Here is a 16239-nt window from a genome sequence, read left to right on the forward strand (position 1 = left end):
CACCCCTCCGCCCAAACACCTATCTCAGGGGCTGAGCACCAGCTGCTCCCCCGCTGCCCAGATTGCATCCTCTTTCTCATCTCCTAGGCCCCCCTCACTGCCATGGGTCTCGCTGACAGATCCCCCAGGCCTTTCCTGACCACCCCGGGTAATGGGCACTCTGCCCCGACCCTCCTAGCTCTTGTCCCTGGGATGCGCCCCGTTTGTGAGTCATCATCTCGGCCGCTGCCCTCGGCGTCAGCTCTGCAAGGTCAGTTCCGTACTTGGTGAGGGTTTACTAAGGGGGGTGCATGAAGTGGGGGCACACAGGCCTCCTGCGATCCATGGAGACTTGGTGGGGTGCTAGGGACAGGAGGGGGCAGCCCCTAGGGTCTGGAAGCCCTACCTGAACCTCTTGATGTTCTTCTCACACACCCGGATGAAGAGCACGATGGGGTAGATGTTGGACTTGATCAAGTCTCTCGTGCAGCCGATCCCAGCCTCCAGCAGGCAGTGCTTGTTCTGTAGGCACAGTGGTTTCGGTCAGCAGCAGCCCGCCCACCTCTCGCTCCTGTGAAGGTGCTTGTGGCAGGGCCTGGATGCAGGGTTGGGGTCTATAGCCGGGTGGGAGCCCTGAAAGCCATTTGCCACTGATCCAGGAGATGAGACCCCCCAGGAGTCTGGACACTCCAGGACTCTGCTGACCACAGTGATATTCATGGGCAGAGATGAGGTCCCGGCCGGGGTGAACCAGGTGGCGTGAATGAGTTTGAATGAAACACCTGCTACCAACCGGGCGTGGTGGCTCACGCCTGTAATCCCAGCACTTTGGGAGGCCGAGGTGGGCTGATCACTTGGGGTCAGGAGTTCAAGACCAGCCTGGCCAACGTGGCAAAACCCTGTCTCTACTAAAAGTACAAAAATTAGCCGGGTGTGGTGGCCCACACCTGTAATCCCAGCTACTCGGGAGGTTGAGGCAGGAGAATTGCTTGAACCCGGAAGGTGGAGGTTGCAGTGAGTCAAGATGGTGCCACTGCATTCCAGCCTGGGTGACAAAGCGAGACACTGTCTCAAACACTCAAACACACACACACACACCCGCCCCAAAACACCCGCTACCCTAGCCCGCCTTCAATTAAGAAAGTAGGGAACACATGAAGGGTGAGTCAGCCAGGCTGGCAGGGCCCAGGAGTATCTGCAAGGGTTCTCAACCATGAGCTCATCATTTTGAGAAAGGACAATCTCTGCTTTACTGAAGGCATCACTTAAAAAAAAATTTCCACCAAATGTTGGCTGGGCGTGGTGGCTCAGGCCAGCAATCCCAGCACTTTGGGAGGTGGGAGGATTGCTTGACGCAAGGAGATCGAGACCAGCCTGGGCAATATAACAAGACCCTATCTCTAAAAAAATCAGAAAATCATTAGCTGGGCATGATGGTGCATAACCATAGCCCCAGCTACTCGGGAGGCAGAGGCGGGAGTGTTGCTTGAGCCTACGAAGTCATGGCTGCAGTAGAGCGGGATCGTGCCCTGCACTCCAGCCTGGGCAACACAGTGAGACCTAGTCTCTAAATAAATAAATAAAACATCAAACTTTGCATTGGAATAGAACATAAACACAGCATGCTAAGTGTGCAGCTCAATGAATTTCACAAACTGAACACAGCCTGGAACTAGCACCCGGGTCTGGAAGTGGGAATGGCTCACCCTGCTCAGGGTCCCCTTGGGCCTCCCGCAGGCCACTGCTCCCCCTTCCCCGTGAGCAGGGCCATGGCCCACATTTCTAACAGCACAGATCTGCTGGATGGCTTCTTCTTTTCAGCTAAAAACAATCTCGGCTCCGACCCTGTCCGCTTACTTTCTGTCTGCTCCAGCTGCCAGAATTTCCTAAAGCTGTGGCCTAGACTTTAAAAAAACCCAAAAACACCACCATCTGCTCTTGCCATCCCCAAGGTCAGCGTCCACCACAGAGCCAGCCGCCGGCAGCTGGGGGAGCCCTCCACTGATGGAGACTGACAGCCCACCACGGACCAGCCCCCGGCCCTCCACTGACGTGGACAGGGAGCCTTTCCTTCATCCAGTGCTGGGACGAGGAAGAGCTCAATGCTTAGGTCACGTTTTCTGGCTGCAAAGACTCCACACTGCGCACAGACAACCTTTTTGCATCGTTGCCAACAACCCTTGTGATGTCCTGTTTTCCCCTCGTTTGGTGAATGCAATACCTGTCACCTTCACGTTTATCCTGTCTCTTGCCCTGATGAGCTGGTTCTCTATCTCTGGCCCTTGTTAGCACAACCAGACACACACACCCCTAAATCATCGAACACACGCCAGCTCCAGGAAGCCATCGCAAACAGAAAGCAGCTCCAAAAGAAAAACTCACGTTGGAGCCCAGGGGACAAGGCCGCAGAGAGGACGTTAACACTGGGCAGCTGCTGGGACAAGGGGAAAAGGAGAGGTCTGGCCACGGGGAGGTGAAAGCAACTCTTCATTCCACCCTTGTCCCTGGCCCAGGTGGCCTCATGAGGATCATCACGGAGGATCCCGGCCCCGTCCAACCTCCCAGCCCCCGCCTCACCTTGGCGGACACAGCTTCAATGTTGGCAGGGGCAATGCATTCGAATGTGTTGGGGTTCTTCTCTCGGGAGTAGATGATGGTCTCCGTCTTCTGCCTTCTGAGGAACTCATCTCTTGTGACGATATCTGCAGAGAGAGGGGCCAGTCCTGAGGGCAGCACCAGGTGGCCTTGGGTTGACCATCCCAACCAAGCCCTGCCTGCCACCTTCTGGGCTCTACAGAACTCGACGTCCAATCTCCTTCCAGCCATGTTTAAATGAATCTTATCTCCTTTCTACTAGACTGTGAAGCTCCTTGAGGGCAGGGCTGAGGTTAACCTTCTTCATACTCCCCATGGCAGCCCATGGAGCAGGTGCTTGGCAAATACTCATGGTTTGGCTTCTCAGCAATACCTTTCACTGGACAAAGCAGCTCAGGCACTGTGGTGCAAGGCTGATCACCAGTCTAAATAAATCTCCTGTTTCACCCACCCATCCACCTACCCATCAATCCACCCACCCATCTACCGACCCCTCACCTACCCACCCATCTGTCCACCCACCCATCCACCCATTCACTTATCCATCCATCCATCCATCCATCCATCCATCCATCCACCCACCCACCCACTCACCCATCTACCGACCCCTTACACACCCACCCATCCGTCCACCCACCCATCCACTTATCCATCCATCCATCCATCCACCCACCCACCCACCTGTCTACTGACCCCTTACACACCCAGCCATCCATCCACCCACCCATCCACCCATCCACTTATCCATCCATCCATCCATCCATCCATCCATCCATCCATCCACCCACCCACCCGTCTACCGACCCCTTAAACACCCACCCATCCGCCCACCCACCCATCCACTTATCCATCCATCCATCCATCCACCCACCCATTTATCTATAAATCTGTCCACCCACCCAGTCACCCATATCCATTAATCCATCCATCTATTTATCCACCCATCCAGGGGAAGGAGGGGTGATGGGGAGGAGGAGGGAAGAAGAGGGAGGAGGGAGGGGAGGATGAGGAAGAAGAAAAGGAGGGGAGGAAAAAGGGGAGGAGGGAAGTGAGGAGTGAGGAGGGGGAGGAGGGAGAAGGGAGGAGGAAAGAAAGGAAAGAGGGAAGAAGGGGAAAGGGAGGAGGGGAGGAGGGAAGAGAAGAGGGGAAGTCGTCCTTGTCCGTGGCTCCCGCAGGGCTCCCCAGGTGGCTGTGGCTCGCCGATCACCTGACTTGCAGATGGTGAACTCCATGGCACCTCCCGAGTTGAGCAGCCTTTGAACCAGCGTCTTGGCCAGCACGGTGGGCGTGAAGAGCACGGGCCGGCGGCGCTCACAGTAGAAGGCGCGTACTAGGCTGTAGGGGATGAGGCTGAGGTTCTTGCCGAGCTCGCTCTCGGGGTCCAGCTCTGGCAGGGGCAGGAGAGGGCAGTGGTCAGAGCCCTGGGGCTCCGAAGACCTTCCAGGGAGGATGGGGCCCCTGGGCTGAGTCCTGGAGGCCACCGTCAGTGTGGAGGCCTGGCTGCTGCCCCGGGCATCGAATGTCTGAGGTCACCTTGGGCTGGCACTGTTTGGGGCTCGTGTGCCGGGGAGGGGAGGTGTGGTGAGGGGCAGGCAGAGTGTGTGACAAATGCAGGAACCTTGGCTGAGCTCTGGAGGGAAAGTTTGCCTTGGCAAATGATCAAGAAGGGCTTCCTGGAGGAAGGGCATGGACTGGGTACAGCCCAGCGGAGGGGAGGGCGAGGGCAAGGAAAGCAAGTGCCGGCGGGCGCCCACGAGACACCAGGGCCAGCGGGCAAGGCCTTGGGTGTCTCCCAGGAGCACTGGGAGGGACGACTTGGCCTCAGTTCTGCCTTCTCAGTCCCTTTCTGGCTGGGGTCGGGGAGCCGTGCAGAAGCCCGGGGTTCTGATGAAACCACCCCAGGCACCCAGAGGAAACGGTTCCCAGAAACAGGCAGCCTGTCCCTTGTCCCTTGTGCCTTTTCTTGTCCCTGGCCTGGCCACTCCAACTTCCAAAGGGCCAGCCTGGGGAGCTGCCCCAGGGCCTCCTCTGAGATCCAGCCAGGGCTGTGGCCTCTCTTTCCCTGAGCAGGGGCAGCCAGGGCCAGCGGGGTCGGGGACGGTGGACCAGGAGGCCCCTCACCGGGTTGATAAATGACAAGAGGCACTCAGTGGGTAGAGAAATCAATAAAACGAACACTTCACAGCAAACAGCCCCAATGAACACGGGTACCCGGGCGTGAAGCAACCACAATGAGAGTGTAGTTGTCCGGTGAGCTTGGCGGGACGTCACCCCGAGGCAGCATGGTCCTCACAGCCAAGGCCAGGCTTTCTCACCCTTAATTTATTTTTGTCTTTTATTTTTAGAGCTAGGGGTCTTGCTGTATGGACCAGGCCAGAGTGACTGCAGTGGTGCGATCTTGGTTCACTGCAGCCTCAACCTCCTGCTCAAGTGATCCTCCCACCTCAGCCTCCCAAGTAGGTGGGACCATAGGCACGTGACACCATGCCTAGCTATTTATTTACATCTTTTAAGATTTATTTTTAATGTTTTGTGTTTTTATTTTTAATGTTTTTATATATTTTATAGTTACATTTTTTGTAGAGATGGGAGTCTTATTATATTGCCCAGGCTGGTCTTGAACTCCTGGCCTCAAGCGATCCTCCTGCCTTGGCCTCCCAAAGCACTGCGATTACAGGCATGAGCCACCTATGTCCTCCCTCCTCTCCATTTTGAGGACTTCTAGGCCTCCTCATGAGGACCAATGTGCCCCCAGGTGAGGGTGAGGCATGTATGACTGTGGCTGGGAGTGCTGGGAGGAGCCAGGCGGTCCCCATGTACCTTCCTGCTTCTCAGTCAAGAGCTTGGTGGCATCCAGCGAGGACCGGGCCAGGCTCCCTAGCGGGCTCCCCGAGATGATGCGGACCCTCTCGTTGCTGTTCATTCGCTTATACTTGTTCTCGGACCTGCTGACGAACTGGAAGAGCAGGAGGGTTGGGGGAGGACTCTTGCTTCCGCTTCTAAACAGACAGGGCACTGCCCTCAACCAGGCAAAGTCAGACCTTTATTCAAATCGCTCCTCTGCCCTGGGGGTTCCCGGGCCAGTCATTTCCCCTATAAAAACAGGAGACTCCCAGCAGGTGGCTCGAGCCCTTTAGCCACTGGAGAGATGTCCTGAGTAGGTAAATGAATGAATCAGTGCCCACAGTCTTCCCCAGCCGGATGAGCCTCAGGTCAAGCCCATCTGCATCCCCGTGGGAACCTCAGGTGCAGCTCTGCAGGCACTGTGGGACCTGAGCCGCCCCAGCCGTGGAGACCCCTGGCTGGAAACCCCTGTAAGGCAGGGACTGCCCCCTGCTGGGCATGTGCTGGACAAGGTCACCTCCCTCTGACACTGCTCACCATGCCTTTCTGCCTCGGTATCCCCAAGTGTAATGGGGGGCACCCACTTTTTTCTACAGTTCACAGAGCTGCGTCCTGGAGGGCAGAAACAGATGCCCCGGCAATGGGCACAGAAGCAGGTTCACACCATATTCTATAGGCTACTTTGAGTCTCTCCACACTCTTCCTTCTGCAGGAAGGAAAACACATGGTCTCTGGGGTGTCAGCTGTCTCTCTGTTAACTGGCTGCAGGGCTCTGGATGAGACTCGCAAGGTTTCACGGTTTTTTTTTTTTTTTTTTTCTGAGACAGAGTCTTGCACTCTCGCCCAGGCTGGAGTACAGTGGTGCGATCTTGGCTCACTGCAACCTCCGCCTCCCGGGTTCAAGAGATTCTTCTGTTTCAGCCTCCCGAATAGCTGGGATTGCAGGCACCCGCCACTGCACCCGGCTACTTTTTGTATTTTTAGTAGAGACGGGGTTTCGCCGCGTTAGCCAGGCTGGTCTCGATCTCCTGACTTCAAGTGATCCACCCGCCTCGGCCTCCCAAAGTGTTGGGATTACAGGCGTGAGCCACCGCGCCTGGCCCCAAGGTTCCACTCTTGCATGATACGCAGGTGTAAAAATGCGTCATCTCAAATCGTCCTGCCCTTGTAAACCCCTCAGGCTTGGCCAGGGTTCCTTTCCACCTGGGTGGCTCTCTGACACTTGTTTGTGTCTACCTGGATTTTAGGGTCACATTGCTCATAATTTCCCTGGGTTTCCCCGTTCCAACATCAAGACGGAGCAGCGGAACGTAACACTGTCTCCACTGGGGTCTAATGAGTGAGGTAGCTACACAGGAACACGCTCATGGGACCACATTTTCATATTACCCCCTTGGTTTTCGTCCACGGGTGATAAAAGAAACGATCCCAAAGAGTGTTTCTGCATTTATGAGAAACCGTTTCTGAAGATATCACAAACAATGCTAGCCAATGTTCTTCATCATCCCAATACGGATGTGTAATGATCCATGCCAAAAAAAAAAAAATAAATAAATCCCTTTTAGAATTACATAGAAGGGAAAAGTCCTTTCTGGTCCCGATTGCTAAAATGTTTCCCTAGACAGATAAGATTGAAAGAATCTGCTGGGTTCCCTTTTTACCTTGGCTGCCGGGATGCTCAGATAAGTTGAATGCTCGATTAATGAGGACCTAAACTGGCCTAGATATTTAGGATGTTTGTTTTCATCTCCTGATACACTGCTTCTGATCTTTCTATTCGTATCTGAACAGCTAACTTCAGTTTCTTTTCACCATAAGGTTCCTCAATCTTTTATGAAAGTGGGATTTGCTTCCCGCAGGCACAGAGACTGTCTATCAACCTGTCACTGAGAGGATAAAATGGGACAGGAGATGTGAGGCACTGTGAAGAGTTGCAAGTGGTATACAAACACAGAGCACGATTATTTTGATTCGGGTGTCTCTTCTCAGTGGGGAGAGGGCAGGGCCACAGCAGAATATGATTGAAAAGTCGGTAGACACTCCGGAGAGCCTTACCTGAAGGAGCTGGCCAAAAAGGAAGCTTGCTCGGGAGAGACGGGGACTGACCCGGGGGTCGCTTGTTGAAAGCGCTTCTTCCGGCTGCAGGGTGTTCTGAAATGAATTTATCCATCAGTCAGGCCCCGCTGGGCTTGGCAGGAGGCAAGAACACAATGATGCTGGTGAGAACCGGAGACCTGTCCTCAAGCCCCCTCCGTGCTAAAGCTTCCTTAGAGAAATCAAAAGCCTGCAGGCAAGGGGCGGGGGCAGGCGGGGTAGGGGAGAGGAGTCCTGGAGACTTGGGAGAGAGGTGATTTGCTTCAAAAGAGACCACGGATGGTAGAGCAAAGGCCTGCAGTCCAGCTGAAGCCAGACATCTAGGCTCACCTTTTTTTTTTTTTGAGAAGGAGTCTCGCTCTGTCACCAGGCTGGAGTTCAGTGGCGTGATCTCTGCTCACTGCAACCTCCACCTCCCAGGTTCAAGCGATTCTCCTGCCTCAGCCTCCTGAGTAGCTGGGACTACAGGCGCACCACCATACCCAGCTAATTTTTGTATTTTTAGTAGAGATGGGGTTTCACCATGTTGGCAAGGATGGTCTCAATCTCTTGACCTCATGATCCTCCCACCTCTGCCTCCCAAAGTGTTAGGATTATAGTTGTGAGCCACTGCGCCCAGCCCTGTTTTTGTTTTGAGACAGGGTCTTGCTCTGCCGCCCAGGCTGGGGTGCAGTGGCACGATCTCGGCTCACTGCATTCTCTGCATCCCAGGTTCAAGCGATTCTCCTGCCTCAGCGTCCCAAGTAGCTGGGATTATAGGCGCCCATCACCAGGCCTGGCTACTTTTTGTATTTTTAGTAGAGACAAAGTTTCACCATGTTGGCCTGGCTGGTCTCGAACTCCTGACCTCAAGTGATCTGCCCACCTTGGTCTCCCAAAGTGCTGGGATTACAGGCATGAGCCACTGTGCCTGTCCAGACACCAACCCCTTGTCCTGGAAAGTCAGGACCTGTGGGAGGGCATGAGAGGACGGGTCTCCTTCTACAGAGAGCGTCTCATTCCTAAGGAGTTAAGTCCCCTAGAATTCATCATCCCAATACGGATGGATTGCATTTGTTACTGCCTCTAAAAAAGACCCGGGAGTTAGGTTTGAAGCTGGCGAGGTCCCTGGCCCTGCTACTCCCACAGGGTGCTTGGCAGACCTACCCGGAGTGCCCGCAGGGTGTGGTGGGTGCCGTCCACCTCCTCCCGGCTGCCCCGGTGCATCAGGCGCTGCAGTTTGACCAGGAGGAGCTGCTGGGCTCTGCGGAGCGAAGAGAGGAGCTTCAGGGGCTGAAATTCACGGGTCAAGCAACGGGAAGCCAGCGGGGCCGCAGCACCGCACTGGCATGGGTGGGGTGCGTGTCTGACGCTGCGTAGGGATGGCTGTGTGGCTGGTGTGTGCTCTGAGCCCAAGGGCCACCCGGGGTGAAGATGTGGCTCCTTGTATCTGTGTTGGGATCCCACCTCCAGCACTGGCTCGCTGTGGGGCTGCAGCACAGTGGCTGAACCCCTCTGAGCCACCACCTCCTCCTCTGTAAATCTGGTGTGATGATGCTTTCCTTCGAGGACTGGCCTGAGGTGCATTGTCATGGTCTTACAGATGTCGTGGTATGGATGTGTAGTGTTACAGTCTTATAGATGCTTCCGGATACCTGCTGTGTGCCTGACACACTACCTGTGCTCAGTCCCCGGAGGCTAGTGCTGTTATAATGACAACGTTGTTATTGGGATGTGGTCTATGGAAAAGAAATGACTAGTGAACCCAGCAGGAGAGCACAGAATTGAGTACCAAGTGGTCTGGTCACCACCAGATGGAAAAGGGTTCTACAGAATTCTAGTGAAGGTCAAGAGAAACATCTCTGAGGAGGCAGGAAGTCCTGGAGGAGGAGGGCCTGGGGGACCTCGCTGTGAAACAGAAAGCAGTGGCCTTCTTTGGCCTGGGCTTCTCTATAAACCCCTCTGCTGATGTTCATGGCATCCTGCCTGGTCCTCCACAGACTCAGGGAAACGGAGGTCCCGCCCTGGTTCTGGCCTCACCGGCTGTAGCTGGGAATGGTGCCCATGTCCAGGTCGTGATCTGTGAAAGGGTCGACGCGCGCACACAACCACTCATGCCTGTCCTGATACATGGTGTCACGGACGTGCACAACATCGTCACACTTCAGGGACATGGTGCAGGCGTCCAGCTGGCTGGAGATGTTCAGGTTCAGCCGGATGTAGAATGAGTCCCCCGACGTGATCAGGCCATCCTCCATGTCTTTCACCAGCTTCCGGTACCCTGCGGAGGGAAAGATGCACCAACTGTCTATCGGTATGGAGTCCCCCGACCATCAGAGCATCTCCTAGAGCAGCTTCCCTCACCACCAACTTAAAGTTTATAGCTAGGGGAAAGTTCTACCTCCCCAGTGAAGGGTAGCCATGTTGTTTACCAGTCTCCCTTTTTGTCTTGGCTGCCAGGAAGCTCAGAGCTAAAAGTTTTGCCAAGTTGCAATGATCACATTTACTAGCATTCCTGCTACACTCTTCGTATTTCCCCACCATTATACAGCACTTTTTTCTTTTTTTCATTGCTGCACAACTCACGTATAGCATAAATTAAGTACTCAGCTCAATAAATTTCCACAAATATATATGTGGGGGCAGCAACAACCAGAGCCCTCTCTGTCAGTACCTTTCCCAAGGGGAACCATCATCCTAACGGACGTTGCTATAAATAGGCTGAATCTCACTTCATATAAGTGGAACCAAACAGTATATGTTCTCTTCACTTCCAGCTTCCACTGTTCAACATTACGCCTGTGAGATTTGTCTGTGATGCTGCAACGTAGCTGGAGGGGGCTCTTTTTCACTGGTGTATAGTATGCCATGGTATGTAGATGTATCCATTCTCCCATGTGCAATTTGCATTGTCTGCAGCTTTGGGCTATTGTGAACAACTCTGCTAAGAGTTATTCATATACACTGCTGTCTGTGGATATATGTGCCTGTTTCTCTTGGGTACATACACAGAAGTGGAATTACTTGGTCATAGAATATCTATCTATTCATCTATCTATTATTTATCTACCTATTATCTGTCTGTCTATGGAGATGTGTGCCCATTTCTCTTGGGTACATACACAGAAGTGGAATTACTTGGTCACAGAATATCTACCTACCTACCTATCATCTATCTATCTATCTATCATCTATCTATTCATCTATTATCTATCTACCTACCTATCATCTATCAATCACCTATCTATCAGTCAATCAATCATCTATCTGTGGATATGTGTGCTCATTTCTCTTGGGTATATACACAGAAGTGGAATTACTTGGTCATAGAATATCTATCTATCTATCTATCTATCTATCTATCTATCTATCTATCTATCTATCATCTATCTACTTATCCATCCATCATCCATCTACGTATCCATGATCTAATATCTATCATCTGTCTGTCTGTTTCTCTATCTATCTATCTATCTATCTATCTATCTATCTATCTATCTTCTATCTATCAATCATCTATCTATCTATCTTTAGAAGATACTGCCAAATGGTTTCCCAAGGAGACCATGGCACATGTCATTTGAATCTTATTTAAATGTCATCGGCCTCCCAAGTAAAGTTTTGCAAATACTTTGTGAGTGAGCGGGGCATAAACCGTGAACATGATAAACGCAGCAAGCTCTGCTATGATACAAAACCATAATATAAACCCCCAAATCAGCCCCACATGCTGAGGGCTGCATAACACTGCGGGAGCTAAAATGGTTCTAATAACCAGAGTAGCTCGTCAACTGTCCACGCCCACATTCCAGGGCCATGCCAGCCAGCTGGATTATCTGATGAATGTTCCCGCCCACTGTGCCTGAAGAAACAGGGATTCCCTGTCAGGTCTGTCGGGGGGATCCTGGCTTTGTCCAGCACATCTCAGAATCCTGCCCATCCACTTGGCCAGGGGCCATTGTGATCACTGTCTGAGTTCTCTCCTCCTATGAAAACAGAACCTGCACACAGGACCCTGCCAGAGTGAACTTTCTTTCCCTGGAATTCCAGACTTGCAGGGCTGTGCTGCTGTACAACTCCGGGGTCGGGGGTCGGGGGTCAGGGGTCGGGGGTCGAGGCGGTGGCGCTGCTCACATCATATTCTGCAGGCCCACCGATTTTCTGCTGGGCTGGAAGATCAGGGTGCAGGACTGGGGAGAAGCCTGCCCTGCATGTAGGGATAAAGCATCATTATTGTCTTCGCACGGGTAGGGCACTGCTGGGAAGGAGCTCGAGTAGGCGGCTCTGGAGAGCGGATAGAGAGAAACTGGCTATTTATGCTCTGCTGAAACATTCATGAGCCCTGGCGGTTAAAAATAAGATCCAGCTGCAGAGATAATCATGCAGAAAAACCCAGAGGTGAGAACGAGAACTCAGACTCGTTCAGAGCAGAAAACAAAGCTCCGAGCTCACCGCCCAGGAGTCTTGGCTGAGAAAGAGAAGATCCTATTCAAAGGATGCTGGGGCCCTGTGAAAAGGCACCATACTCAGCTGCAGCCGGGGAGGCCAGAACCAGGGCGGGGCCTCCGTTTCCCTGAGTCTATGAAGGGTGAGGCCCACCTGCCCCGGAGCTGGGGGATCTCAGAGCAAGAATCCTGAGTCGCGGGCTGTGGTTCGGTGGTCTTGGTCCTGGGTAGAGAAATCTCTGGGCCCCCTGACCAGCAGTGCCACAGAATACGATGTGAACAGCGCCCCCCAGGGTTGTGCAGCAGCACCGTCCTGCAGTCTGGAATTCCAGGGAGAGAAAGTTCGCTCCAGCAGGGTCCTGTTTGTAGGCTCTGTTCTCACAGGAGTGAGAGAGTTCAGGTAGCCATTGCTGTGGTCCCTGGCCTGGTGGGTGAGCAGGCTTCTGAGATATGCTGAACAAAGCCAGGAATCCCCCAGCAGGACCTGACAGGGAACCTCTGTTTCTCCATCCCCAGTCCGTGCCCTGACCCCAGAGCTACTGCCTATGTACATCAGGGACGGGAAGCCCGAGAGAGGAGGCAACTTGGGCTGAGCTGGGCCAGCCAGGGCTCCAACAGGTGTGCCTGAGCCTGGGGATGCCGTGTCCACTGTGACCTGGCGGGCAGCCTGAGTCACCCGGGCAGGTGCGTGCAGACATGTCTAAAGAGCCAGTGCCAGATAGCAAAGCTCTGCTCACAGCTGTCGCCATCCCTGTGTGCTCTCTCAGACCTGCCCCTGAGCCTCGTGACGCTGCCAGGAAGTGCCCGTGCCTTCCACTGAACAGAAGAGCGAGCGGAGGCTCTGGGCAGCGAGGTCACTTGTCCAGGTCACAGACTTGCCTCCCTGGCCAAGGGTCGCTCCAGACGGCAGAGGGAGGTCTCACCTTCGTGGTTGACCTTGTAGTGCAGCGTGACGGGGCCGCTGCACCTCTGGATGGTCCAGTGGGCTTCCTCTTTGGTGCATGTGTCCAGGGGTACACTCTGCCTCTCACCTCGGATGCAGCCTTCTAGCTGGAGAGCAGAGACAGCGTTTGTCTCCCCGCTCCACAGGCAGCAGAGCCGTAGGGGCGAGGCCGCTCTCTGTACGTTGGGAAAAAAATCATCTCTTCCCCGAACAAAGACTAGCTCAGTGCCAAGAGGGGGAATCAGCATTTTGCTCAGGGGGCTGCACCTGCCTCCTGCCTGCACCCTGGGAGCTTGCAGGAGCCAATGGCTGGACACAGACTGCAGAAGCACAGGTGGGGAGCTGGGGAGAGACGGGTCCCGTGATGCGGATGGTCTGACCACCTTCCAGCTCCCTCCTCCTGCCCGGGGATCCGTGGCTGAATGCAAGGCTTAGGGGCCCTAAATGTCACCACTGACACTACGGTTGCAGGCACCTCCCCTGCCACCCCCTCACCAGCAGCAGCTGGTGGCCCTCGCGGAGGCCGGCTTTCTCGGCCAGGGAGCCAGGCTTGACCGAGTGCACGAAGCTCCCTCGCGCGTTGCCCCCCAGCAGGGTGAGCTGGGAGGTGAGGCTGTCGCCGTTCAACGTCGTGTGCTGCACCGAGGGCCCTGGGCCCCGCACGTGCCCCACGGAGGTGACCGAAGGCCGGAAGGGTCTGCAGCAGGAAACAGAATGGCAGTTGGCAGTTAGGCAGCTGGGCTGGAAAGAGAAAAGCCCTACTGGGACACACCGGGGGTTGGTGGCGGGTGCTGGGACCCCGGTGGCATGGCCTCCTGTGGTCATCCGGCACCTCGGTGTCCTGGTTCTGAGAATGGCCCTTAATGGCTAAGGGAAGTGAGAGCTCACAAGCGGCTCCTGCTGCGAGACATGCAGACGAGGAGAGGAGCTGAGGCACCCTCCATGGCCTGCAGTGGCTGTAGTGGGACTGGCAAGGGCCATGTTAGGAGGGGCCCCTTGAGCACGGCCCACCAGGCTCCAATGTGTCATGGACGGGGCCTGATGGGTATCTGGGTCCCACTTCTTTGCCTCTGCCACGCTGCGTGGACTTGCGCAAGTCCTTCCCTCTGTGGGCCTCGGTTTCTGCACCTGGACACTTGGGAGGTCACAGGAAGTCATTTCATTTTTTTTGAGACAGGATCTCGCTCTGTCGCCCAGGTTGGAGTGCAGTGGTGCAATCATAGCTTACTGCAGCCTCAACCTCCAGGTTCAAGTGATCCTCCTGCCTCAGCCTCCTGAGTAGTTGACACTACAGGTGTGTGCCACCACGCCTGGCTAATGTTTAAATTATTTTGTAGGGATGGGGTCTTGCATGTTGCCCAGGCTGGTCTGGAACCCCTGGGCTCAAGCAATCCTCCCGCCTTGGCCTCCCAAAGTGCTGGGATTATAGGTGTGAGCAACGCACCCGGCCAGGAAGCGATTTCTGACTCGGAAATGCTACGATTCTGGTGCTGGCTCTAGGAGAACCCCTAGAGGCTTACATGAATGGTCCCCTTTGCAGGGGAGTGAGGGGTGAGGGGTCTTTATCCCATCCCCACCCTCAACCCCGGCTTCCCCTTCACCGGGATACCTTTCCAGAGAGAACTTCCTGAACATGAGGTTGACCTGCTCCAGGTCGTAGGCATCCAGGCCCTCGGATTGGTGGGAGGAGGAGGAGGAGTGAATGGAGGAGGGTCCGAAGGAGTAGCGTTCGTGACTGTCATCTAAAGAGGGACGAGCGCCCATCAGTACCAGGGGTGGCGGGGAGCGCTGGGACCTGCTGGCGTCGCCCTGGCACTGGGGCAGGCTCGGAGCCCTCTTGCCCTGCTCCTCCCGGGCAGCCTCCCGGGAGATGGGTCTCTGAGGTTCCCTGGCGCAGATGGCTGAGTCCCACATTGAATGTCTCCAACACAAACCTTCCCCAGCCTCCAGGAACTTCCTCTTAGTGGCAAGCCTTATCAGGTATCTGGTTTTTAAGATTCCTTTTTTTTTTTTTTTTTTTTGGAGAAAGGGGGCTTCCCATTACCATTTGCTTTTTTTTGTTTTTTTTTTTTTTTTAGAGAGGGTCTTGCTCTGTTGCCCAGGCTGCAGTGCGATGATCATAGCTCACTGTAGCTTCAACCTCCTGGGCTCAAGTGATCCTCCCGCCTCAGCCTCTGGAATAGCTGGGATTACGGGTGTGCACCATCATGTCCGGATAATTAAACACTTTTTTTTTTTTATAGAGACGGGGTCTCACTATGCTGTCCAGGCTGGTTTTGAATTTCTGAGCTCAAGCTATCCTCCTATCTTGGCTTCCCAAGGAGCTGGGACTATAGGGGTATACCACCATGCCTGGCTAATTCATTTTTTTTTTTGTAGAGGCAGGGTCTTGCTATGTCACCCTTCCTCGTCTCAAAGTGATCCACCTGCCTTGGCCTCTAAAAGTGCTGGGATTACAGGCATAAGGCACCGTGGCTGGCTTCATTCTGTTTTTGAGTTGGGCCCCCAGATTTCATTTTGGTACCCTAAGGCCTCACCATCATCCATCAGCTTCCTGGCCTGCAGGGGCCTGAAGCTGGGTGGGAAGAGGAGGGTCTGGCCCCCATAGGAGGCCCCTCCCTATCTTCTCACCCCAGGTGGACCCGGAACACCTGGGAGAAAGATATCTGCTGCATAGAACTCCGGGCGGCTGGGATGGAGGGAACTGCAAACCTGCTCGGGACTGATAACAAAGGCTTCTCTGCAAATGGAATTTTTCCCGACACTGCAAAATACTTTGGACGGTTGCCCGGGATTCTCTCCCCTTTCCAAAACTCTTTCAATTCTTCTCATTACCCAGCCTCGATTAGGTGCTAACCTCTCTTTAACACTTGATAGCGTTGATGCTTCCCCCATTAAAGAGGACCACTCATCTTTCGTTTCATCAGTTGGCAGCCTTAGCTGGCAACGGCTGGGGGAGCCCTGGAAGAGAGGGGGCTGGCAGGGCACACCCGGAGGATTCTGAGCCACAGTCTCCCCTGCTGCCAGCTCTGTCGGGGCCAGGGGATGCTGCCACCCTCCCTCGGTGCTGAGACAGGCTTGAAGGCGGTGACCCTGCAAGCCCACCTTCACACTCCCTACTTCTCCCCATCCCGCCTTGCCCCTCCCTACTTCTCCCCATCCCGCCGCGCCCCTCTCTACTTCTCCCCACCCCATCTCGCCCCTCCCTACTTCTCCCCATCCTGCCTTCACCCTCCCTACGTCTCCCCATCCCGCCTCGCCCCTCCCTACTTCTCCCCATCCCGCCTCGCCCCTCTCTACTTCTCCCCATCCTGCCTTCACCCTCCCTACTTCTCCCCATCCCGCCTTCACCCTCCCTAC

At 54.6% G+C, this 16239-nt stretch overlaps 1 protein-coding gene across 3 annotated transcripts in view; it reads right to left on the reverse strand.

Annotated features, from left to right (window-relative positions):
- Window positions 1-34: 34 nt before the first annotated feature.
- CARD11 (caspase recruitment domain family member 11) overlaps window positions 35-16239 on the reverse strand; it is a 136689-nt gene continuing 120484 nt past the window's right edge. For all 3 annotated transcript variants that reach the window (XM_026449466.2, XM_026449464.2, XM_026449465.2), the window contains exons 15-24: window positions 14489-14621; window positions 13375-13576; window positions 12860-12986; window positions 9532-9772; window positions 8659-8755; window positions 7474-7569; window positions 5395-5530; window positions 3782-3961; window positions 2557-2681; window positions 35-501 (exon numbers count right to left, since the gene is read on the reverse strand). In XM_026449466.2, coding sequence (XP_026305251.1) covers window positions 382-501; window positions 2557-2681; window positions 3782-3961; window positions 5395-5530; window positions 7474-7569; window positions 8659-8755; window positions 9532-9772; window positions 12860-12986; window positions 13375-13576; window positions 14489-14621 — 1457 coding nt within the window. In that variant the 3' untranslated portion in view covers window positions 35-381. The remainder of the gene's footprint in view (window positions 502-2556; window positions 2682-3781; window positions 3962-5394; window positions 5531-7473; window positions 7570-8658; window positions 8756-9531; window positions 9773-12859; window positions 12987-13374; window positions 13577-14488; window positions 14622-16239) is intronic.

This window comes from Piliocolobus tephrosceles, chromosome 8 (genome assembly GCF_002776525.5).
Source record: "Piliocolobus tephrosceles isolate RC106 chromosome 8, ASM277652v3, whole genome shotgun sequence".
In the NCBI taxonomy this organism is placed as follows: Eukaryota; Metazoa; Chordata; class Mammalia; order Primates; family Cercopithecidae; genus Piliocolobus; species Piliocolobus tephrosceles.